The 22,585-nt window shown below is 65.6% G+C and overlaps 1 protein-coding gene across 1 annotated transcript in view; it reads left to right on the top strand.

The window, feature by feature from the left end:
* Positions 1–22,585, top strand: part of SLIT1 (slit guidance ligand 1) — a 148,068-nt gene that overhangs the window by 114,128 nt on the left and 11,355 nt on the right. The window contains 18 exon segments of the mRNA XM_048857247.2: positions 1,332–1,403; positions 2,118–2,189; positions 2,354–2,497; positions 3,026–3,189; positions 3,780–3,803; positions 5,267–5,411; positions 5,640–5,714; positions 6,246–6,389; positions 7,104–7,247; positions 8,557–8,723; positions 9,498–9,630; positions 11,536–11,604; positions 14,614–14,685; positions 15,074–15,145; positions 16,062–16,133; positions 17,437–17,600; positions 21,845–21,969; positions 22,298–22,395. Coding sequence (XP_048713204.1) covers positions 1,332–1,403; positions 2,118–2,189; positions 2,354–2,497; positions 3,026–3,189; positions 3,780–3,803; positions 5,267–5,411; positions 5,640–5,714; positions 6,246–6,389; positions 7,104–7,247; positions 8,557–8,723; positions 9,498–9,630; positions 11,536–11,604; positions 14,614–14,685; positions 15,074–15,145; positions 16,062–16,133; positions 17,437–17,600; positions 21,845–21,969; positions 22,298–22,395 — 1,956 coding nt within the window.

Below are 22,585 nucleotides of genomic sequence, written 5' to 3'. Positions count from 1 at the left end.
TCCCTAGCCTTCTTTCCTTCAGTGTGGGGGGCTGCTGGACCCTCAATGACACCTGGAGGTACAGGTGGCCCCAGGGGCCCAGAGCATCATTTTACACCTGCCTCTGTTAAATTGTAGACAGGTAACGGGGGTGTCAGAGGGGACGGGGAGAGCGTGGGGACCTGGGGCTGGGCAGGGTCACATGGAGGGTCACGTGCCCCCCATTGTGTCCCTCCCATGAGTGCAGTACTGGCAAGAAATTATTTCTACTTGCACCACTGGCCGCCGGTACCACCCCGCACACCTAGGAGGCCTGTGGCCCAGCCGGGCAATTTAAAACGGCCCCACTGCCGAGTTCCCTCGAATGTTTCCCAGCTGTGTGTGGAATGAATTTTGTTACGTGCCCCAATATGGAGGTGAGGTGGGACACGACCCTGTGTGACGCATCACCTCCGTATTCGTGCACATAACAAAATCCATGTGGTGGGGGTGAGGACGAGGGGTTTGGGGTGCGGGAGGGGGCTCAGGGCCAGGGCAGAGGGTTGGGTGCAGGGGATGAGGACTCCAGCTGGGGGTGCAGGCTCTGGGGTGGAGCCAGGGATGAGGGGTTTGGGGTGCAGGCTGCCCTAGGGCTACGGCAGGAGAGAAGACACCACCCCCCCGCCCCAGCTCTCTCTCCCTGCAGCAGGGCTGGGGCTGGGTTCGGGCCTGGGGAGGGGCGCCCCCACCACACCAGAGTTCGGGTATCCCAGCTGTGTCCAGGCTGGGCCGGCTAGGTGGGGTCTGGGGGAAGGGTACCCCCAGCTGCGGCAGGTCCCTGGGTGGATTCCCTGAGCACCTGCACAGTGGTAACTAGGCTGTTGCATGGCCGTGCCACTTCCAGGGACCTCCCCGGGCCCTTTTACATCGCCCAGGCCCCTGGGCAATTCCCCCTTTGCCCCCATCGCTGGCCTGCCAGCCCTAAGGACTGGGACTCGCAACCGGCCAGCTCACAAGAGCAACAGCTGAAGCTTCTGCCTCCTGACCCACCCCCAGCCCCACTCCTGCGAGCCCATCCGCCAGCCCATCACCCTCCCCTCAGGGCACCTGCCACAGCCCCATAACCCCTGTCATCCCTGCAGCGCCTGTGGGGGAGAAACCCATCTTCTGCCCCAGGGCAGCTAGCCATCCCACAACCTTGTCCCTCCCCGCCCGGTGGAGGGCGACTGGGCAAAGACTTGGCCCCTCCATGGGGTGCTGTGGGGAGCAGTGGGATTCTGGGCCCCCCAGGGCTGCAGCTGGGCGGGGCTGGTGTGGCGGACGGGGTCTGGGGAGGGAAGACAACGCTGGGCATTTCCCCTTTTGCCTTGCAGAGACCTGAGCAACAACCAGATCTCGGAGATCGCACGTGACGCCTTCCAGGGGCTGCGCTCGCTGAACTCCCTGTGAGTCCCAGGGCTCCCCGGGCCACCCCCGGCCAAGGGCTTCGCCACGTCCAGAGCCCCGGGAATCACGACCTCCAGCCTCACTGATCGTCACACGGCCCCTGGGAGCCGCTACGGAGCCACGCTGCCCTGGGCCGCCGCCGTGCTGCCAAGGCCCCTCACTACCGACCCACAGCCCTGGGCCCCCACCACGCCGCCAACGCCCCTCACTCCCGACCCGCAGCCCCAGCCCTGGGCCCCCGCCGCTCCGCCAAGGCCCCTCACTCCCGACCCGCAGCCCTGGGCCCCCGCTGCTCCGCCAACGCCCCTCACTCCCGACCCGCAGCCCTGGGCCCCCGCTGCTCCGCCAACGCCCCTCACTCCCGACCCGCAGCCCTGGGCCCCCGCTGCTCCGCCAACGCCCCTCACTCCCGACCCGCAGCCATGGGCCCCCGCTGCTCCGCCAACGCCCCTCACTCCCGACCCGCGGCCCCTTGGCTGAGGGTAGCCCGTCGCACTGGGAGGTGGGTCTGGATTGGAGGCGGAGGTAAGATCCCTGGCCAGGACCAAGGCTTGGGGCCCCAGCAACGTGGGGTGGCCCGTGCTGGGGGTCAGCAAAGCTGGGGGCTGCGGGGCTCCTGGCTGGGGTCCTGTGGGGATCCCTGTTCGCTGGGCCGGGGGCTCAGGCCGATGCCCACGGGTCTGCGTGCGAGCGACGGGCTCTGTCTTTTCCAGTGTGCTGTATGGGAACAAGATCACAGACCTGCCCAGGGGCGTCTTCGGGGGACTCCACGCGCTGCAGCTGCTGTAAGGACGCGGCGGCTCGGGCAGGGGCTGGGGTCTGCCAGGCTCTGCTCTCGGGAGCCCGGAGTGCCAGCCCCGATGTCTGCAGTGCCCCCCCGGGCTGGCCCCGGCAGGGCCCAGAGCAGGGCCGGCCTGCGTCTCTGTTTGACGTCTCCCTGCCCCCCCAGGCTCATCAACGCCAACAAGATCAGCTGCCTCCGTGCTGACACCTTCGGGGACCTGCAGAGCCTCTCGCTGCTCTCGCTGTACGACAACAAGCTGCAGGGCCTGACCAAGGGCACCTTCGCCCCCCTGCGGGCCATCCAGACGCTGTGAGTGCCAGGCAGCGCCCGACCCGCCCAGCCACCAACTCCCGGGCTCGGGGGGATTCCTGCCCCGCCCTGCGTGGCCCACATGGGGCAGGCTCTGGTCCAGGAGGTGCAGCCTGGGGGGTGGGCAAAGGAGCCTTCATGCCCTCGGATCCTGGGCTCCCCCGGGGCTGAGAGGGGAATAAAACCCTGGAACCGGGTAAGTCAGTGGAACCTGGGGGGGTCCCAGCACCACGTGCTGCAGGCCCCCCAGCAGGGCTCGGTGGGGCAGCATGGAGGGCTAGCTGGGGCTGGGGGTCATGAGCTGCTCTGCAGGCCCCAGGGCAGCACAGAGGGGCCAGGCCGGGGGTTGCTGTGATTTACCCAGAGAGTCCCTAGAGCCCTGTTGGGGTTGGCGCTTCCCGCCTGGGCCCAGCTGCGAGCCAGGGCCCTGCCCATGTGGGGCCGGCACCCCCAGCTCAGGGCCTGGCTAGTAACGCTCAGTGCTGGGGCCAGCTTCACCCTCCTCCCCTCTGCACCCCCCCCCGCCAGGCACCTGGCTCAGAACCCCTTCATCTGCGACTGCCACCTGCGGTGGCTGGCGGATTTCCTGCGCGCCAACCCCATTGAGACCAGCGGTGCCCGCTGCGCCAGCCCGCGCCGCCTGGCCAACAAGCGCATCGGCCAGATCAAGAGCAAGAAGTTTCGCTGCTCAGGTGAGTCCATCTCCTCTGTCCAGGGCCCTCCCTGCCCCCTACCACTGCGGGACCCGGGGCTGGGGCACGGAGGCACTTAATCGGGGAGCTGCTGTTAGACCCCGGAAGGCAGCTGGGGTCCCTCCAGGATCTTGGCCCCGTCAGTGAAGGGAGCGAGGGGCCGGTGCCCCCCGGGTGCTGAGCAGGCAGAGGGGTGAGCTGGGGCATGGAGCTCCTGCTCTGCCAGCCCCGGGCCCTTCCCTGGGGAACCAGAGCATCCGTCCCTCCCCCCCGCCGCTATCGTGGCCTTGACAGAGCCGTGGGGTGCTGGGCGCCGCAGACACCACGTCACGCCCTGCTCTGCAAGGGAGGAAGGGAAACTGAGGCACGGAGCTGGAGGGACTTGCCCAAGCTCAGCCGGTCGGTCAGTGGCAGAGCCGGGGCTCGAGCCCTGAGTGCCAGCCCACCAGAGCCTGTCTCACTGAGCGAACCGAGGGCGGGAAGGAGGAGATCTCGCCAGGCACCACTGGCTGTGCCCAGCTGTCCCCCTCCCCACGCGGGCCCTGGCGCCAGGCTGCCCCGCTAACGTGTTTGTGCCTTTCTCTCCGCAGCCAAGGAGCAGTACTTTATCCCAGGTAAGGACTGAGCAGAGCCCTGCGGGCGGGAGCCGGGGCTGAGGGGACGTGTGTCACGGAGTTCCTGGGCGATGCTCTGGAACTGCTCCCCATGAAGTCAGTCAGGACTCTGGGGTAGTCGCCTTTCTGTGAGCAGCCTGTCTTCAGGACACACAGCTCACACAGCTTCCACCTTCCTGGGTCTGACCTCGGAGCATTCAGCATCCTCTGCCTCTCCGTGCGCTTCCCACAGCGAGTCCGCTCAGGCGGGGCTCCTGGGGAAGCCAGAGGGTCCTGCACCCCAACTTCGCAGTCAGACGTGACTCTCAGCCAGCCAGTAAAACAGAAGGTTTATTAGACGACAGGAACATGGTCTAAAACAGAGCTTGCAGGTGCAGAGAACGGGACCCCTCAGCTGGGTCCATTTTGGGGGGCAGTGAGCCAGACAACCACGTCTGCACTTCACTCCATGTCCCAGCCAGCCCCAAACTGAAAACCCCCTCCAGCCCCTCCTCCTCTGGGCTTTGTTCCTTTCCCGGGCCAGGAGGTCACCTGATTCCTTTGTTCTCCAACCCTTCAGCTCTCACCTAGCAGGGGGGGAAGGGCCCAGGCCATCAGTTGCCAGGAAACAGGGTGTCGGCCATTCTCTGTGTCCAGACTCCTGCACACACATGCCCTCTAGGGCACTGCAATGATCATACACCCTTACCCCACCACCTAGATACTTAAGAACTGCCTAGGGGAAACTGAGGCACCCCCACACTATTCAGAGGAAACATTAAGAACAGTCCCACTTCGTCACAACGTGTCTGCCCAGGGACTGTCCATGGGCCTCTCTCGGAGGGGCTGTGGTTTGCCGTGTGATGTCCTGCAAGGTTCAGTCACTGGGTTCCCGGGTACCTGGGCTCTGAGTCGCTGGGTACAGTGCCCCGCAGGACTCGCATGGCCCGGCTCTCCGGCCTGGCACAGATATTGCCACCAGCTGCTGGCACCCTGGGGTCTGGCTCCAGAGGTGGGCGAATGGCCTTTTGCTAAGCAGTCAAAGGCCCTAACCCAGCCTGGCCCACGCCCCACACAGCGCCACACACTGGCACGGGGCTGGTGCAGGAGCTGGGATGGAGGCTGAATGAGAGAAGAAAACCAGCCATGGCCCCTCCCCACGCCTGGCTGCCGGGCACTGCCTGGGCTTCTAGCAGAGAGCAGCTGGGGGCTGCGATCTCAACTCCCATGTGGGGCAGGGGTGGCCCTGAACCCCCCGGCCCGGGGGCTTGATCGCTGCAGGGAAATGGCATCTGCTCCTAAACCCCGGGGGAGCAGGAGGTGCAGCTCCATGCGCGGCAGGCTGCGCTGCCCCCTGCTGACCTCGCTGCACTGGAGCAGGACTGTGGCAGGCCAGCCCCCCCCAGCCCAGAGCCCGCCCCCCTGCCCCCCCCCGCAGGGCGGTGGCTGGCGTCCTGGCCTCCCCGGCGTGTCTCTCGTGGCAGGCACGGAGGATCAGCAGCTGAACCGCGAGTGCAGCAGCGACGTGAGCTGCCCCCCGAAGTGCCGCTGTGAGGCCAGCGTGGTGGAGTGCTCCAGCCTGAAACTCTCCAAGCTCCCGGAGCGCATCCCGCAGGCCACGGCAGAGCTGTAAGGGCCCCCGGCGGCTCCCCGCGTGCTGGGCGTCCTGCCCCGGGTCTGTCTGTCTGTTGCACACGCACTCGCCTTGCCGGAGCCCCCGCCCGGTCCAGGGGGCTGCATGCGTCACAGCTGTGGGGGGGCTGGGGGCTTCCTTTATTCCTCCGGGGGGACCGAGCCCTGCCTGGGCCTCATCGTCAGCGTCTTTGTTCTTCTCTTCCCCGCCTCCCCCACTCCCAGACGCCTGAACAGCAACGAGATCTCGGTCCTGGAGGCCACGGGGCTCTTCAAAAACCTCCCACACCTGAAAAAAATGTGAGTGCGACCCCAGCGAGTCCTCGCGGCCACGGTGAGGGCATTGGAGACACTGCAGGCAGGGCCGGGGAGCGGGGCACAGCCAGCGGAAGGGGGAGGCCGATGCTGCATCGTTTACCTGTGGAACTCACTGACGCAAGATGTCACTGAGGCCATGAGCTGAGCAGGAGTGGGCATTTCTGTGGCTAGTAAGAACAGCCAGAGTTACGGTAAACCTCCCATTCCTGGGCACAAGCCAGCCTCTCACGGACAGGGCCAGGAGGAACCGCCGCTGCCCCAGACCAGTTATTCTACTAGTTCCCACTAGGGGGTGCCATACACCTTCTCTGCAGCAGCTGGTGCTGGCCCCTGCTGGACAGACGCCCCCAGCCTGCCTGTGTTCCCACGGCATGTAGGACCGGACGCCCCCAGGGGATAGAGGGGTGGGACCCAGCAGGTGATGGCCCGCAGTGCACAGGGGTGGCTCTCTGGGGGGCTGCACCCCCCCCATCCCCTGCGTAGGCCCAGCCTGCTGCTCCCCTCTCTCTCCAGCAACCTGAGCAACAACAAGGTGACGGAGATCGAGGACGGGGCCTTCGAGGGGGCAGCGTCCGTCAGCGAGCTGCACCTGACGGCCAATCAGCTGGAGTCGGTGCGCGGCGGCATGTTCCGGGGCCTGGCGGGGCTGCGCACCCTGTGAGTGGAGCCGGGGCCAGATCTGGCTGGGGGGGCTGGGGGGGGCTGTGGGCGGGTTTCACTGGGTGCCTCATGCCGCCCCCGTGCCTGCGTCCTCCCTCCCGGTGCCGCACCCCGCCCTCACGCTGCCTGCTCCTTAGATCGGGCCCCTGCAGCTGCCCCAGCAGGCGTGACCCAGACGGCTCTCCCCACTCGGGGCAGCCTCCCACTGCACCCCCTGCCCTGGCACAGAGCCTGATCATTGCTGCTTCTGTCTGACTGCTGCCTGCCGCCCGCACTCACCCCGGCCCTGGGGACGAGAGGGAGACCCCCCACTCACCCCGGCGCTGTCTGGGCAGGAGGGTGCCCCGTGCCTGCTTCCTCCCTGCCGGGGCCGGGGGCAGGAGGGATGGGGAACAGCCGGGGAGTGGCACCCTCTGGCGCTGCCCCCGTTGCACTGACGTGGGGCATCTGTTTGCTGCTGGTCTGGGCCAGGCCCTTTGCTGCCTCCCCGCCCCCAGCTGGCCTGGGTCGCCGGGGCTGCTCCTGGGGGGTCCGTGCGCCCAGCGCCCCGTGCGTGAGGTGGTGCCCCGGCCCCGGGCAGGGCTGAGTCTCACTGCAGTGAGGGTTCCTGGGTGCCAAGGCGGGCAGCGGGCGGGTGCGGCTGGCACGGCGACAGGGAGCCAGGCCGGGGCGCTGCTCGGGGGCCGTTAACCCTCCCTCCCTCCCTGCCAGGATGCTGCGAAACAACCGCATCAGCTGCATCCACAACGATAGCTTCACGGGGCTGCGCAGCGTCCGCCTGCTCTCGCTCTATGACAACCAGATCAGCACCATCGCGCCCGGCGCCTTCGACACGCTGCAGTCGCTCTCCACGCTGTGAGTCGGGGCGTCCCGCGGTCCCTGCCGCTCCCAGCCGGCTCAGCCCGGCCTGGGGACCCTTCCCTCCCTCTCCCTGCCTGCCTGACGGCCCCGCCCCGCTGCCTCTGGGCTCTGGGGTGGGTGATGCTGGAACGATGAGGGAGCCCGCTGAGGTCACTCAGTCAGGGTGAACTGCAAACAGACCGGGGCAGGCAAACCCCACACGCTGGTGGATATTCCAATACTTAGAGTTATCAAACCAGCCCAAACCAGCCTCTGTATCACCTCCCCGGGTACTCAGACGTCCACACGACGCAGTGCCCTTAAAGTGCCAGCCTCAGGCCCCCCTCCAGACACACCTGTCAGATACGAGGATGGTTACCGAACATCTTATCTCATCCTATAAAAGAAAAGATTCTCCAACCCCAAAGGATCCGCCACACTCCCAGGTCCAATGATAACTTAGATCGTACCCAAAATACACGCTAGAGCCAATTCTTGTTAACTAAACTAACATTTATTTAAAAAGAAAAGAGAGAGAATTGGCTGAAAGATCAATATACAGGCAGACTTGAGTTCAGTTCTTGAGGTCCAGGTACGTGGCAGAGATGGTGAGTGTGTAGTGGCCAAAAGTCCTTTTAGAAATAGTCCACAGGTTACAGTCCATTGTTCGTATTCAGGGTGACTCCAGTCAGCGACTGGGATCTCAATCCTCATGGCTGTCAGGGTTTCCCCTTCTTGAAACCCAAAGCAGATCTGAGATGAAGAAGGATCGTGTCCCAGGGTTTTTATACATTTCCAGCAGCCTCTTGGCCCAAGAAGACAATCGGCTTCACTTTCCTTCTCCCAAACACCCTGGCAATTAGCACAGGGTCATTTATCCATTAACCGTTCAGACACAGGTTACCACAACCTTCCAAGAGGCTCATAGACAACAATACTATGTCACTCAAGTGTCTTCCTAAATGTTAATCCTCCTTTTTTGGTCTTTGAATCAAAGCCATAGCCAAGCCTCGTTTGCTGACATCACAAGCCCTGAGCACACAGCTCCCCTTCTCTCTCTCACCATGCCGGCTGCATTTCACAGCTCTCTCCATTTCCATCTCTTCCTAACCAGGCTTTAAAGTTCGCGGCCCCAGGGTCAGGTCAGTCTGGGAGTTCATTAACTCTTTCTGGCCCTGTCACCTTTCAATGAGATATTATATTACACTCATAACGTCAGAGATGCGCACGCCTGAGGCTTGGTCCAGGCCCCGCTGGCTCGGGAGCTGGGAGCCAGGGGGACTCCAGGTACCACGTTAGCCCCGCACTCCCCTCTGCTGCGCAGGAACCTGCTGGCCAATCCCTTCGACTGTAACTGCCGGCTGGCCTGGCTGGGTGACTGGCTGCGGAGGAGGAAGATCGTGACAGGGAACCCGCGCTGCCAGAACCCCGACTTCCTGCGGCAGATCCCGCTCCAGGACGTGGCTTTCCCCGACTTCAGGTGTGAGGAAGGTAACTCACAGGCGCCATGGGGCTGAGCGGGGCGGCCGATGATGGGTCACCCCGCAGCAGGGTCCCCCGGCAGGTGCTTCCCGGCTGGCCACGTCGGGCCCCGCTGCCACCCCACGCCAGCCTCTCGGTCCTAGCTGTGCCACCTCCAAGCCGCGCCTGGCCGGTCTCAGACTCAGAGCGGAGGCTGGTGCTGGGACACTACCCAGGGCCCAGGCACGCGGGCCAGCAGGCGGGTGGCTGGACCGGAGTAACTCAGGCTGGGGAGTTACACCCGCCCCAAGGGCATCAGGGACAGCATTATTTTGATTTTTAGCCTTGGTTTGGTTTCGATTAAGGGCACACGAGACTGAGGAAAACCTGCCCTGTAGTGCCGGACCCCTGGACCCCCGTCTGCTCAGTTTCCCAGAGAGACGGTGAAGGGGTGACTTGATTACAGCCCACAGGTATCGCCACGGGGAGCGGGTCCTGGGCGGTGGGCTGCCGACCAGCTGAGGAAGGTCTAACAAGGCCCAGGGGCTGGAAGCTGGAACGAGACTCCTGCAGGCTGGAAACCAGGCGTGGATCTGTGCCAGGGAGGGGAAGTAGCTGTTGGAACAAGTGACCTGGGGGCAGGCGGATTCTCCAGCAAGGGATCTGCTTTTGGGGCACTTGGGGGGCAGGCACGGCCCAGGGCCCTTCTGGCCTTGGAGTGTAGGAATCTCTGCCCCCAGGACGGGGCGAGAGCCTGGATCTGGATGGGCCCGTTACTTGCTGTGCCCCCCCCCAACTTTGCAGGCCAGGAGGAGACGGGCTGCGTCCCACGGCCACAGTGCCCTCAGGAGTGCACCTGCCTGGACACGGTCGTTCGCTGCAGCAACAAACACCTCAAGTCCCTGCCCAAGGGGATCCCAAAGAACGTCACTGAGCTGTGAGTGTCCCAGGGCTCGGCCCGATTCCTCTCAGCGCCCACCCCGGGCCCCGGCTCATGGGGCAGGGAGCCTGCGAGGCCAGGCCTGCTGAGCACAGGGAGAGCGGGACAGATTTCCCAGCAGGGGCTGGGAGGAGGGAGGGGGTGACAGTCACAGAACAGCCGGGCCCCCCTGCTGCAGCCGTTCCCCCCCGGAGGTCACAGTGACACCCTGCACGCTCAGGCCAGCTGATCCGCCCGGCAACGGGCCCAGAGCCGCGTGCGTAGCACGCTGGTGTGAATCCAGAGGGACCCCGCTGGCTTCAGTGGCATTTACCCCGGCAGCCCAAGAGCGGAGCCTGGCTGTGGAGCGGGCGTCGATGGGGAGCTGGAGGTGTGAATTCCCGCCCCAGGAGAGGTGCCCAGGCCAGCACTGGCCCAGCCAGCGGGCTGACAATGGCAGTGTCGTGGGTGGGGGGGGCTACCCCCGAGCCAGAGGGGATTCCCCCTCCGCCACAGCCTGCGAGAGCCCAGTCCTGTGAACGCTCCCTGGTGTCCCGGGGCACGGCGGGGCACGGCAGGGCACGGCTGGGCACGGCCGCACGTGGGTGCTGCGGGAATGCCTGGGCCAGACGAAGCTGTTTGCGCTGCTCCAAGGAGGGGTCAGGGTAGCGCCACGTCATTCGGGCCCCGACCAGGTGTGTGACCCGCCTGGCGGGAGACAGGGGGGCGGGGGAGGGCAGGAAACGCAGCTAATGGAGGCTGCACATTAAAGTCGGGGGGGGGGGGGCATTAGCTGTTCCTGCTCCTGTGACCCCCCCATTCCCCATAATTAAACAGGAGCAGAACAAATCCTCGTCAGCAATGGGGCGCCCCATGCGCTGGCTGGGACTCTGGGGCGGGGCCGTCTCTGGGCACTGGGGCTGTGACCTCGCCCGCTTCGCGCTTGCCCGGCGGGGGCTGCCGAACCGGCCCCAGGCCCTGCTGAACCGGCTCCAACTTCCTACACGCCCGAAACAGAACACCCTGCCCCGCCCCTTCTGCAAGGCCCCGCCCCTTCTGCGAGCCCCCCCCCGCGCTCACTCTCCCCACCCTCATTTTCGCTCACTCGCTCATTTTCACTGGGCTGGGGTGCGGGGCCAGGGGGGGAAGGCCCCGGCTGGGGGTGTGGACTCCGGGATGGGGCCAGAAATGAGGGGTTCAGGGTGTGGGAGGGGCCTCTGGGTTGGGGCAGGCGGTTGGGCTGTGGGAGGGGGTGAGGGCTCTGGCTGGGGCCGGGGATGAGGGGTTTGGGGTGCAGGAGGGGGCTCTGGGCTCGGGGTGGAGCCGAGGGGTTTGGAGTATGGGAGGGGGGGTCCAGGCTGAGGCAGGGGGTTGTGGTGTGGGAGGGGGTACGGGTTCTGGGCTGGAGCAGGAGGTTGGGGTGCAGGGGGGGAGGTAAGGTCTCCAGCTGGGGGTGCAGGCTCTGGTGTGGGGCCAGTGATGAGGGATTTGGGGTGCAGGAGGGGGCTCCGGGCTGGGGCTGAGGGGTTCCGAGGGCAGGAGGGGGATCAGGGCTGGGGCAGGGGGTTAGGGCCCGGGAGGGGGTTAGGGGTGCAGGCTCACCTCAGGCAGCTCCTGGAAGCAGAGACACGTCCCCCCTCCGGCTCCTACATGTTCCCCTGCCCAAAGCACCGGCTCTGCAGCTCCCATTGGCCGGGAACCACAAACACTTCCAGCCCCCGCAGTCAGAGCGGGACCCTGATCCCCTGCATGGCTGTGCTCCGCTCAGCGTGGGGTCGGGGGGTCTCTGCACGGACGGACCCCGGGCCGAACTGGGTGCGGTTGGTGCTGCACCCCACACGTGAGCCCTGCCCCCTCACTGCCCGTGCACCGGCCTCCTGAGCCCAGCCCCGATTGGTGACGGGCCTTTGTTCTCGCCCGCAGTTACCTGGACGGCAATCAGTTCGCGCGGGTCCCTGGAGAGCTCTCCTCCTTCAGATCCCTGCAGCTGGTGTAAGTATCCCGGCCCGGCTCTGCTGCTGGGTGGGCCCCGGCAGCAGGGATCCCGTGGGCTGGGCTGGCTGAGACTCGAGCCGCGAAGGCCGGGCAGTGCGCGGGGGCAGCGAGCCGGCCGGCGTCTGGGCGCTCACTCAAGGCCGCGCAGCCTGGAAGCCGTGACAAAGCTGGGATCAGCCCTCGGGGGCTCCTGGCTCCAACCTGCCGCTTCTCTCCCTGCGGCGCGGAAGGTTTCTCAGCTGCTTTCCCAAAGGGGGCCGGTGAGGGCAGGGACCGCAGGGGCCCAGCCAGGCGATGGCAGGGTGTGTGCTCTAGTATGCCCAGCGTCTTCTGCCCATTTGCCCCCAAATTCACCCCCTCTGCCCCGTCCCCTGTCCTGTCTTTTCCCTGCTCCCGTCCCAGTCCCACGTCCCGTTCCCCCGGCACCCTGGGGAAGGGCTGTGAGCCTGTTGGAAACACAGAGACAGCCATGTCCGAAGTGCCCACCCACCGGGGCTCCGAGCTGCTGAGGACCTGGCTGGTCAGAGCACTGAGCCTGATGCTGCCCTTCACTGTTCAGGGCATAGCCCAGCACTTCTGCAGAGCAGCCCCCAGCGCCTCCCGTTAGCACCCAGAAAACCAGGCACACACCGTAGTGGCCCCTTTAAGTGACTTGCCCAGCATCTCACAGGAACTCTGTGGCAGAGGCAGGGACAGACTCCAGTTCTCCAGGGCAGCATTCAACTGCGTTAACCACGGGATCGTCCTCCCTCCTTCTGCAGTCCCCGCCTCGCTCGCTGCCCAGCCCGCGGCGCCAACGGACGAGGCAGGGCCCCGAGGCAGCAGCCTCCGTCGCTGCCCAGCCCTGAGCCAGCCCCGGAGCAGGCCCAGCCGGTGCGCTGGCAGAGGCGGGTGCTGTGGGAGAACAGCGCATGCCCCTGTCGAGCGGAGACCATCCGTCCCGCGCACTGAGCGATCGTGGAATCACAGACCGAGGGGGCACCGGGGGCCAGGCACTAGCCCAGGGCTTGGGCACCTCTGTCTCCGTCCCCTGCGCTGTGACCAGGAACAGGACCGGGCTGACTTGGGCCCCAGAGGGGATTGTGGGCAGAGGGCGGGCAGAGGATGAATGGGGTACCAGCCACGGAGCGCTCTGGTGCTACAGGATTGGGGCCGTGCTAGTCCTGGAGAGAAAATGCATCTCTCCATGGAGGTGAACAAAGGTAGCCCAGGCTCTGTTCTGGCGCTTCCTATTGGCCGAGCGCTCGGCTCTGCAACTTTCCTATTGTTCTTTTCACCCAGTTTTTAGCCCTGCCAGACCCAGTCTCCTACCCCCCCAACAGCCCCCGTGCTCTAGGGCCAGGCTCACCAGTCTCCTTACCCCAAACTACTCCTGGGCCGACCGTGTCTGTTTCTCCAGCCTTGTTCTCAGAAAGGGCTGCGCTGGTTTGGCTGAAACTTTCCCTGAAAATTCAGCCTGAGGCAGCCCCTGGGGAGGAAAGTTTCAGCCCCCCTGGTTGACATTTGGGAAAGTTATAAACAGTTGAAAATTAGGGCTTATATTGGGACGTGTCAGGGAACCTTCCTGATAGGTGGGTGCTCCCAGTCCCTTGTCTGAGAAAAAACAACTCCCTTCTCTTTGGAGAAACTAGGAGTGACCCCCTTTCTCCATCGCAGACCCCAGCACCCCCCAGGCCCTGGGGTGAGCTTCTGAGCCATAGAGTCTTTTGGTCCTTCTGCCCCGCACATCGCAGGCCTCAGAACCTCGCCCACCCGCTCCTGTGCTAGACCCCGACCTCCGGCTGAGTCACTGACGTCCTCAAATCATGGTTTAAAGACGTCAAGTTACAGAGAATCCACCATTGACACTAGTCTAAACCTGAAGGCAACTTCCCACCCCCCAGGGTCTCTGCCAGTCTGTCCTTCCCCACCCCAATATGGCGACCAGACCCTGAGCAGGTGGGCGAGACCCATCAGCCAGACACGTGGGAAAGAATTCACTGTAGTAACTCAGAGCCCTCCCCGTACAGCGTCCCATCACCGGCCGTTGGGGGTATTTGCTACTAACAGTCGCGGATTGGCCATTGTGGGCAGTCCCATCACACCATCCCCTCCACACACGTATCACGCTCAGGCTTGAAGCCGGTTCGGTGTTCTGCCCCCCCTGGCTCCCCTTGGGAGGCTGTTCCAGACCCTCACCCCTCCAGTGCTTAGAAACCTTCGCCTCATGTCGAGCCCAAACTTGTTGACGGCCAGTTTGTCTCCATTTGTTCTCGGGGTAAGTCTGCGACAAAGCAGGGAACCGAACCACAGTAGCTACGTACCCAGCGGAGCAGCCCCGCTCTCCTCCCTAGGGCTTGTGCCCGCCACCCACACGGGGCGAGTGGAACCTGCATCACTGCCCCCTGCAAAAGTCACACCAGGCCACAGTCACGATGCTGGCTTAGCGCCCGCAAGGGCAACCAGCGAGTGCACCCGGGTGCCTTTCCTTTGCCTCCTGGTGCCGGCACGGGGAGGTGACGTTTTCAAGCTTTGCTGTGCAACCCGGAGGGCTGGAAACTAGCGTAGCAAAGTGAACACTCAGCTCAGCGCCTGACTTGGCAGCTGGGGCTTCATGAGAAACACTGGCAGCCAGGAGACTTGCCAGTGACCTGAGCGTTGGCAGTACTGGTTAATCGAGTGGCACGTGGTTAAACTGCCACAGGAAACAGCTTCCTCCTGGAGCTGCCGGCGCGTCGTCTCCCGGGGCCCCAGTGGACGAGGGGAGCCCGCGGTGGCAGAGGAATCACACCACCTGCAAGGCACCCAGGGCACTCACACCACAGCGCCCGCCTGCCCTAGCCTGGCCACAGGGGGTGGCATCTCCTACAAAACCACGGTTCCTTCCCACTGCCCGGCCCCTAGGGCTGCGCCCGCCTGTACCTCCTGCGCCCGCCATGGCGTGTGACACCAGCCAGCACCACCCACAGGCTGGGCGAGGCCGAGAGCCCAGCCCAATTGACACCCTGCTGCCCTCGTGTTTTCCAGAGACCTGAGCAACAACAAGATCAGCTCCTTGAGCAACTCCTCCTTCAGCAACACGAGCCAGCTCACCACCCTGTAAGTCCCGGCCCCGCGGGGAGGGGGCTGTGGCTACTGACCCACTGAGGGGTGGGAGGGCAAGGCCTGGGAGTGCTGCAGAGAGGAGACTGGGCTCTGCCTCCAAACGCAGCCCCACCTGGCTTGCTGCTGAGGCCTCTGGGCCGTGCAGTCCGGGGCCGGATCCTGTAGAAGAAGAACCGTCACTGGTGGCCTCGCTGGAGGGCGCCCGAGAGGCCGTGAGCAGGGGGTGCCGGGCCTCTGCCCGGGGGTGACTCGGCGGCATCCCGTAAGGGAGAACGGCGTGGGAGCAGCCCAGGGGAGCCCCACCGGGGCGCCGCCCCTCACTGGGTGCGTGTCGGTGCTCGGAGGACGTGACCTCGTGTTGCTTCCTCCCCTGCGTCCCTAGGATCCTCAGCTACAACGCCCTGCAGTGCATCCCCCCACTGGCCTTTGAAGGGCTCCGGGCGCTCCGGCTGCTGTAAGTACGTCCCCGTGCCCAGGGCAGGGTCCTGCCCTGCTCACAGCAGGGGCCCAAGTGGCACCTCCGTGGCGCTGTCAGTGGCCTGCTTTGGAGAGGTGCTGAGCACCCACAGCGCCAGGGGCAAGGTGTGTGGTGTGAGGACGTGTGTCCCAGCTCGGCTCAGCCGTGGGGGGCTGGGGAAGGTGCCGGGCGGACGCGGTGCCAGGGGACGGGGGGCTGGGGAAGGTGCCGGGCGGATGCGGTGCCAGGGGACGGGGGGCTGGGGAAGGTGCCGGGCGGACGCGGTGCGGTGCTAGGGGACGGGGGGCTGGGGAAGGTGCCGGGCGGACGCGGTGCCAGGGGACGGGGGGCTGGGGAAGGTGCCGGGCGGACGCGGTGCCAGGGGACGGGGGGCTGGGGAAGGTGCCGGGCGGACGCGGTGCCAGGGGACGGGGGGCTGGGGAAGGTGCCGGGCGGACGCGGTGCGGTGCCAGGGGACGGGGGGCTGGGGAAGGTGCCGGGCGGACGCGGTGCGGTGCCAGGGGACGGGGGGCTGGGGAAGGTGCCGGGCGGACGCGGTGCCAGGGGACGGGGGGCTGGGGAAGGTGCCGGGCGGACGCGGTGCCAGGGGACGGGGGGCTGGGGAAGGTGCCGGGCGGACGCGGTGCGGTGCTAGGGGATGGGGGGTGGAGGCGGGCGAGGGGCGGGGCTGCCGCCATGAGCCCTGGGCTCCTGCTCCACTGCCTCCAGGTGGATGCAGCCCGAGGGTGTAAGCTGCCTGGGTGTCCCTCTGGGCCCCGCGCTGGGCGGGCACATGCCTGGCTCTCGTGGAAATGCACGGGCTGCCCGGTGGCGCACTCTGGCCCTGTGTTGCCATGAGCCTTGATCCCAAGCTGCCAGCATCCTCTGGGCTCAGAGCCTCTCGTTCCCGCAGGTCTCTGCACGGCAACGACATCTCCAGCCTGCCAGAGGGCATCTTCGCCGACGTCACCTCCTTGTCCCACCTGTGAGTAGCTCCCTGTGCCCGGCTGCCCCGGGAAGGCCCCACGGTGCTGGGCCAGGCTCCCCACAGAGCTCAGAGATCGCAGACGGGCCCCAAAGGGCAGGAGACAATCACTGCTGGGGTGGGGGGGTTATTTCCTTCTGGGGTCAGCGCCATCAGGCCACACCTGGGGCCAGGTCCCAGCGTCTCTCTGCAGCCTGGGCAACATGTGGCCGAGGCCTTGCCGGGCCCCAGCCAGGCCCCCGGCTCTCTGGCTCGAGTGCCGCTGACGCAGGGCCCAGTAAGTGCAGAGGGGACTCGGCTGCTCCATGCCGCCGGCACGCTCCAGCCCCTCTGCACCACGGGGCCGTGCGGCTGCTCTCACTCCAGGCGAGTCGGGAGCAGCTACCTGCAGCCAGCCTCGCAGGCAGGACCAGCTCTTCGGCTCCAACAGCAGCTGGGATCCCCCGGCAAACCCCTGGCATCGGGAGCCTCGCTGGGAATGAGCGGAGCTGGGCTCCCAGCCGGGGGGTGAGAGGTGCTGCTGGGAGCGGGGTCAGTACAGGGTCTGCGAGGCCCCCTCTCACCCCGAACACCCCTGGCAGCCCCCACGCAGCTTCTCTCCGGTCCCCGGCATGGCAGGGCATGTGCACAGGCCCAGGACAGTCAGCCCCTGACCTGGGCACCCATCGGCTACAGGAGAGACCGTGGCAGGGAGACCGTGGCAGGCGGGCAGCCAAGGGCCGAGACCCCGGTGAGCAGGAAGTGCCCGGGCCCCACACGTCCTGACGTGCCCTGGCGCACGGCCTGGCCAGCAGCCTCTGCAAGCTCCTAGGAGGGGGGCCCCAGAGTCAGCTCCTGGGGGAGGGGGGCCCCAGAGGGGGTGCTCAGGAAATGGCTCCCGGGAGCCAGGACTGTCTCCTTCCCAGGGCACCGTGCCGTGGGCGCTCAGTGCCGAGCCCCGAGAAACGTGCGCCCCGCCAAGACAGGCAGGGACGTCACTCGCCTGGCTCTGGGGAAAGGGGGGCTCCCGCCTGGCCCGCCCGTGTTGGACCAGCTCCGAGCTCTGGGGCTGGAGATGGATTTGTGGGAGTGGTGTGCCCCCTGGAGGAGGTATCATGGCACTGCACCCTTGTCTTCCCCACACCCGCGGGTGGCGGGAGAACCAGCAGCTCCCCGTGAGCGCCGCCCCTGGGAGTTGGGCCTGCCGGCTGGCCTTGCTCAGCCCAGGGGCTGCAAAGGGAGCGGGGCCAGGCGGGCTCGTCCCGCCCCGGGGCCAGGGGCCAGGTCTCGCTGACTCACCTTTGCTCTTGTCTCCCCTTTGCAGCGCCATCGGGGCCAACCCCCTGTACTGCGACTGCCAGCTACGCTGGCTCTCGGGCTGGGTCAAAACGGGCTACAAGGAGCCTGGCATTGCCCGCTGTGCCGGCCCGCCCGACATGGAAGGCAAGCTGCTGCTCACCACCCCAGCCAAGAAGTTTGAGTGCCAAGGTGAGGGGCCCGTTCAGTGCCCGGTTACTGGGGGCTGTGCCCGGTGGATGGGCACAGACAGGGTCCCGTGGACTCTGACCCCTGCCCTGCTCTGTCCTGGCTGTCACCCCCCGCAGGTTAATTCTGGAGCGAATGCGCCGGGTGGGGTCACTGCGGGCAGGGGATCGTGTGTCATGGTGGGTCCCAAGCAGGGCTGGGACCCGGGAGGTCCTGAGTCCGATGCCCGCTCTGAGACACCTTCTCCATGTGGCAAAGCCCCTCCCGCACCCTGTGCCTCAGTTTCCCTCTGCTGATCCTGACCAGCCTCCTGGGCTGCTGCGAGGGTCAGAGACGCTAGGGCCAGGAGGGACCCTGCCGAACAGCCCATCTGACGTCCTGCACAGCACAGGCTGGATAACCTGCCCCGGATTCTGCCTCCAGCCCAGTCACACTGGATACGTCTACCCCTGCCCGCAGCAGGCCCAGCTCAGCCGACGGGCTTGCAGCGCTAAGCACGGCTGTGTAGACTTTCCGGCTCAGGTTGCAGCCCAGGTTCCGGGACCCTCCCCCCTCCTGGGGTCCCAGAGCCAGGCCCCAGACATTTCCCCACCCCTGGCAGTGGAGAGCAGCTGTCTGATTGCTGGGTGGACGTGCCCCTGGCTGAGCTGGAGTGTGTCTGTCAGGGAGAAGAGTCCAGCCGCGGGCTGGTGAACCCCCCGTCCCTCGGTGGGTTAATTCCCTACTGGGTGGAAATGGGGTTCACCTTAGTTCTAGTCGGAATGGGTCTGGCTTCAGCTCCGGCTGCTGGCTCTGACTTGGCCCTGACCTAGCGAGTCAGGGCTCCCTGGACAATGCGGGGCCTGGCAAAGGGGCTGTGCCAGGAAAGGTGCCTGTCTGGAGAAGGGCAGCTCTGCTCCCTGAGCAATGCCAGGGGCTGCCAGGGCCTGGCTCGAGCCGTCTGTGACTTGCGACTCCTGGCCCAGGCCGGCCAGTGGGTAAGTCTGAACCTAGAGGGTGTGATGGCTGCAGCCCTGCTTCGGTCCAGCCGGAGCAGACCCTCAGAGGGGAGAGAAGGACACCCTGTGGAGACGGCTAACACTGGGTCAGACCCTAGCAGGGCCCAGGCCCGGCCGTAGCTAGTCACGGTCAGTAACCGCCCCCCGGCACTGGCCGCAGCGTGGTAGGTGGGTGCAGGCCACTGAGCTAACCGGGGTTTGCACCTGCCTGGCCTTGGTTCAGCGGGTGCAGACACTGCCTTGTCCCAGTGCCTGTCCCTGCTGTGGGGTCGGGGGTCCCTGGAGCCCTGACCTGGGGCCAGCCCCCAGCACAGCCCAGGCCTGGGTGTTTGCACCGTTACAGCCCCACAGGGTGAAAGGGACACGGGGGCCTGGGGCCGGGCCGGCTGGTCCCACGTTCCCAGGAGGACTTTGACGCCCCAGCAGCAAGAGGCACCAGTTCGGGCCACGCTCTCCAATGAGGAGCAGATATTTATAGGGGTGAGAGGACCCCCCCACCCTGAGGGGGCGGAGCCAGAATTCCAGCCGCGTGTGAGACCCCCGGCTCCAGGGGCTGAGCCAGATACTGGAGACCAGGACGAGACCTGCGGGGAGGGGGCCTATCCCACAGCGGCTGCACCGGCCCATCAGAGACCGGACACGGACATGGTCCAGCCGTGGCCGTCTTCCACTGGCCGGTCGCTACCCAGAGACCACAGAGGGGCCCTTTGGGGTCTCGTATGGCAACCCTATGACTCTGAGAAATGAACCCACCCTCGCTAGGCCAGGAAAGCCCCCCCCTCGCGGCCTGCTGGGGAGATGAGCCCATTTTAACCTCTCGGTCCCACAGCTGGCCCACACTGCACTGACCAAAGAGGGCTTGAAAGAAAAGAGCTGGAAGGAAACCCAGCGCGGCTGCTGCCGCTGGGCCAGGCCTGGGGCTTTACAAACTGTCCCAAAAGAGGGTGAGACTCACCCTGCCAGGCGTGGGCCCCAGCTTCCGCCCGGCAGGTCAGCGCTGCCCCCGCTTCCCCCAGGATTGCAGGGATTGAAAGGGAGCCGCTCAGCCTAGCCAGAGCTCCCGTTTGATGGGCTACAGGCTTGGCTGATACTGCTCCTGGTGTGGGCGTGCTGTGGCTGGGGGCCCACGACACGGCCGCTACAAACGAGAACCCCACAAACTGGGCCTGGCGCACGGGGACTGGGGCAGGAGCTGGCTGGCTGGTCGGTCCCCAGCGTGACTGACGGGGATCGGCACGGGGCGGGTGTGTTGCCAGTGGGGGCCCACGGGGATGGGTTCTTGACCCTACGCCAGGTAACATCTGTATCGATGACCTGGAGAACCCACAAGCGCGGCCACGAGCCCCAGGCGTGCGGTGGCTTGGCAAGCTGGGCACACGCAGCAGGACCAACAGCAACACGCCCCGCGGGGTCGATACCCTGAGCGCTGAGGAAAGGCTAAAAGCTGGGCCAGTTCAGTATAGGGCCAAGAAGACTGAGGGGGCCTGCGAGCAGCCTACACCTGTGAGCAGGGCTGTTCCAGCGGGCGGGGAGCGGTTGTTCCCCGTGTCCACTGCAAGCTGGACAAGTAGCAATGGGCTTAATTCGCAGCCAGGAGATGTTGGGTTGGTATTCGGAAAACGAACGCTCAGGGCAGCGAAGCTCTGGGCCAGGCTCCCAGGGGAGGTTGTGGAGGTTTTCAAGGCAGGTTAGACACACGCTTGGCAGGGCTGGTTAGGTGACTTGGCCTCGCTGCCCTCGCTGCCCTCTTAAGGTCCCTTCAGCCCGAGAGGTCTGTGATTCTGTGTCTGTGTTTCGGACGGTTCTGTAACGACAGCTGGGAACAAAGACTCGGCCCTACTCACCCGACAGGGGACTCCATCCTCGGAAGCAGCGACGCTGAAAAAGACGAGGGTCAGGGTGGACAATCAGCTGACAGGAGCTCCCAGTGTGAGGCCAAAAGGGCCAGTGCGATCCTGGGCTGCATGCACAGGGGACTCTCGAGAGGGAGCAGAGAGGTTATGTTCCCTCTGGATTTGGCCCTGGTGCGACCGCTGCTGGGATCCTGTGTCCAGTTCTGGTGCCCACAGTGCAAGAGGGATGCTGATAAATTGGAGGGGTCAGAGAAGAGCCACGGGAGTGATTAAAGGATTAGAAAACCTGTCTGATAGTGACAGAAGCAAGGAGCTGAATCTGTTTCGCTTAACGAGGAGAAGGTGAAGGGATGGTTTGATCCCAGTCTGTCAGCACCTGCCTGGGGAACAGGTATTTAACCATGGGCTCTGCAGTCCAGCCGAGGAAGGTCTCACATGATCCAGTGGCTGGACATTGAGGCTAGACTCGCAGACAGGAAACAAGGTGTTTCTTTAACAGTGAGGGTAACTAGCCACTGGATCGCATTACCCAGCCTTGGGCAGATTCTCCATCACTGGCCGTTGTTTAATGGAGTTGGGCGGTTTCCCTGAACGCTCTGTCCTGGTGCAGAGCGCAATGAATCCAGGGCCATCGCGTGGCTTGTGCTGTGCAGAGCTCCAAGCAGATGATCACAGGGCTCCTGGCCGTGGACTCTCTGAGCCTGGTTCAGGGGCTGGCAACCTGCCATAGAGTGAGAGGCTGCTGGAGCTCGGGCTGTTCAGTGCCTGATGGCTGGCAGGTGACTGGATCCAGGTCTGTAAGTGTCGTCCTGGGGAGGAGAAGTTCGGCTAGGGACAGCCCTGCTGCCGACCACGCTGAAGCCAGACATGCCCATTGAACGGGGAGGGTAATTAACCGTTGGCCCCTCCCAGGGAACGGACGGGTTCTCCATCACTGAAGGCTTTTCATCGGGCGGCTCTTTCTGAACGCTGGACGAAGGGGCCTTGGGGCGGGGCCCTGGCCTGGGTTGTGCCCCAGGTCAGACTGGCCTTAGACACTGCTGATCTGGGACCCCTTGCTCCTGCCCCCCGGCCCATGGCAGCCGGTGGCTGAGTGCGGGGGGCTGCCCAGCTGTGCTCCAGGGATGGTCGAGCTGCGCTCGGCGCCGGCTGCCTTGCACGGGGGTTGAACACCTCCCTGCGTAGCCCAGCCGTGCGTTAGGGGCTGGGGCTGTGGGACTGGCCTGCTCCTGGATTATCCGGCCCTGGGAGTACGGCCCCAAGGCCAAAGTGCCCTGGCTGAAACAGCAGCTGCGCCTGTGTCCCCCACACCAGGCGCCTGCTGCCAGCACCCCCCGCACGGTCACGCGCTGCCAGTGGGCTCCAGGGACCCTCCCTCCTTCCTTCCCTCCACCAGGTCCGCCGGCCCTGAGCATCCAGGCCAAGTGTGACCCCTGCCTCTCCAGCCCATGCCAGAACCAAGGCACCTGCCACAATGACCCGCTGGCTGCCTACCGCTGCACCTGCCCCAGCGGGCACAAGGTGAGCAGGGTGCGGGTGCCAGCCCCTGGGCGGGTGGACCGGGCATTCGTTCGCTGTCCCGGCCTCCCGCTGCAAGTCGCGGGCAGCAAGACATGGGCAGGAGCCCAGGACTCTGCCAACAGCTCAAATGGGGGCGGGGGGGCGGCACTCGCACCCACTGGCTGCGGGGCTCAGCTGCTGCCCCCGATCCTGCCTGGCGGGGCGTCGCTCCCCACAGGATGGGGCCTTGCCAGGGTATTGCTCATGGCACCGTTACGGGACTGGCAGCGGGGGACGGGGCAGGGATCTCAGTGGCCACAGCGCCTAGCTTTGAGCTCTCCGTCCCCAGGGCAAGGACTGTGAGGGGCCCGTGGACAGCTGCTCTAGTGGTCCCTGTGTGAACGGCGGGACCTGCCAGCCCCCGGCGCGGGAGGGAGCCGGGTTCACGTGAGTGCGAGCGTGGGGGGGTTACGGCTGTGGGGCCCCGGAGACGGGGCCCCAGGGGATGGCGCTGGGCGCCCACGCAGCTGAGCGGGCGCGTGTGTGCATGGGCTGCGCCTCAGCTCTGAGACCTGCGCCCAGCGGCCTTGTCTAAGCTCACCAAGTCCATCCCGGAGCCAGGAATAGCACCCGCGGG

The sequence above is a fragment of the Caretta caretta genome, chromosome 7 (genome assembly GCF_965140235.1).
Source record: "Caretta caretta isolate rCarCar2 chromosome 7, rCarCar1.hap1, whole genome shotgun sequence".
NCBI classification, from domain to species: Eukaryota; Metazoa; Chordata; order Testudines; family Cheloniidae; genus Caretta; species Caretta caretta.
Note: the sequence above shows the minus strand (reverse complement) of the source record. Positions and strands in the feature narration are given on the sequence as shown.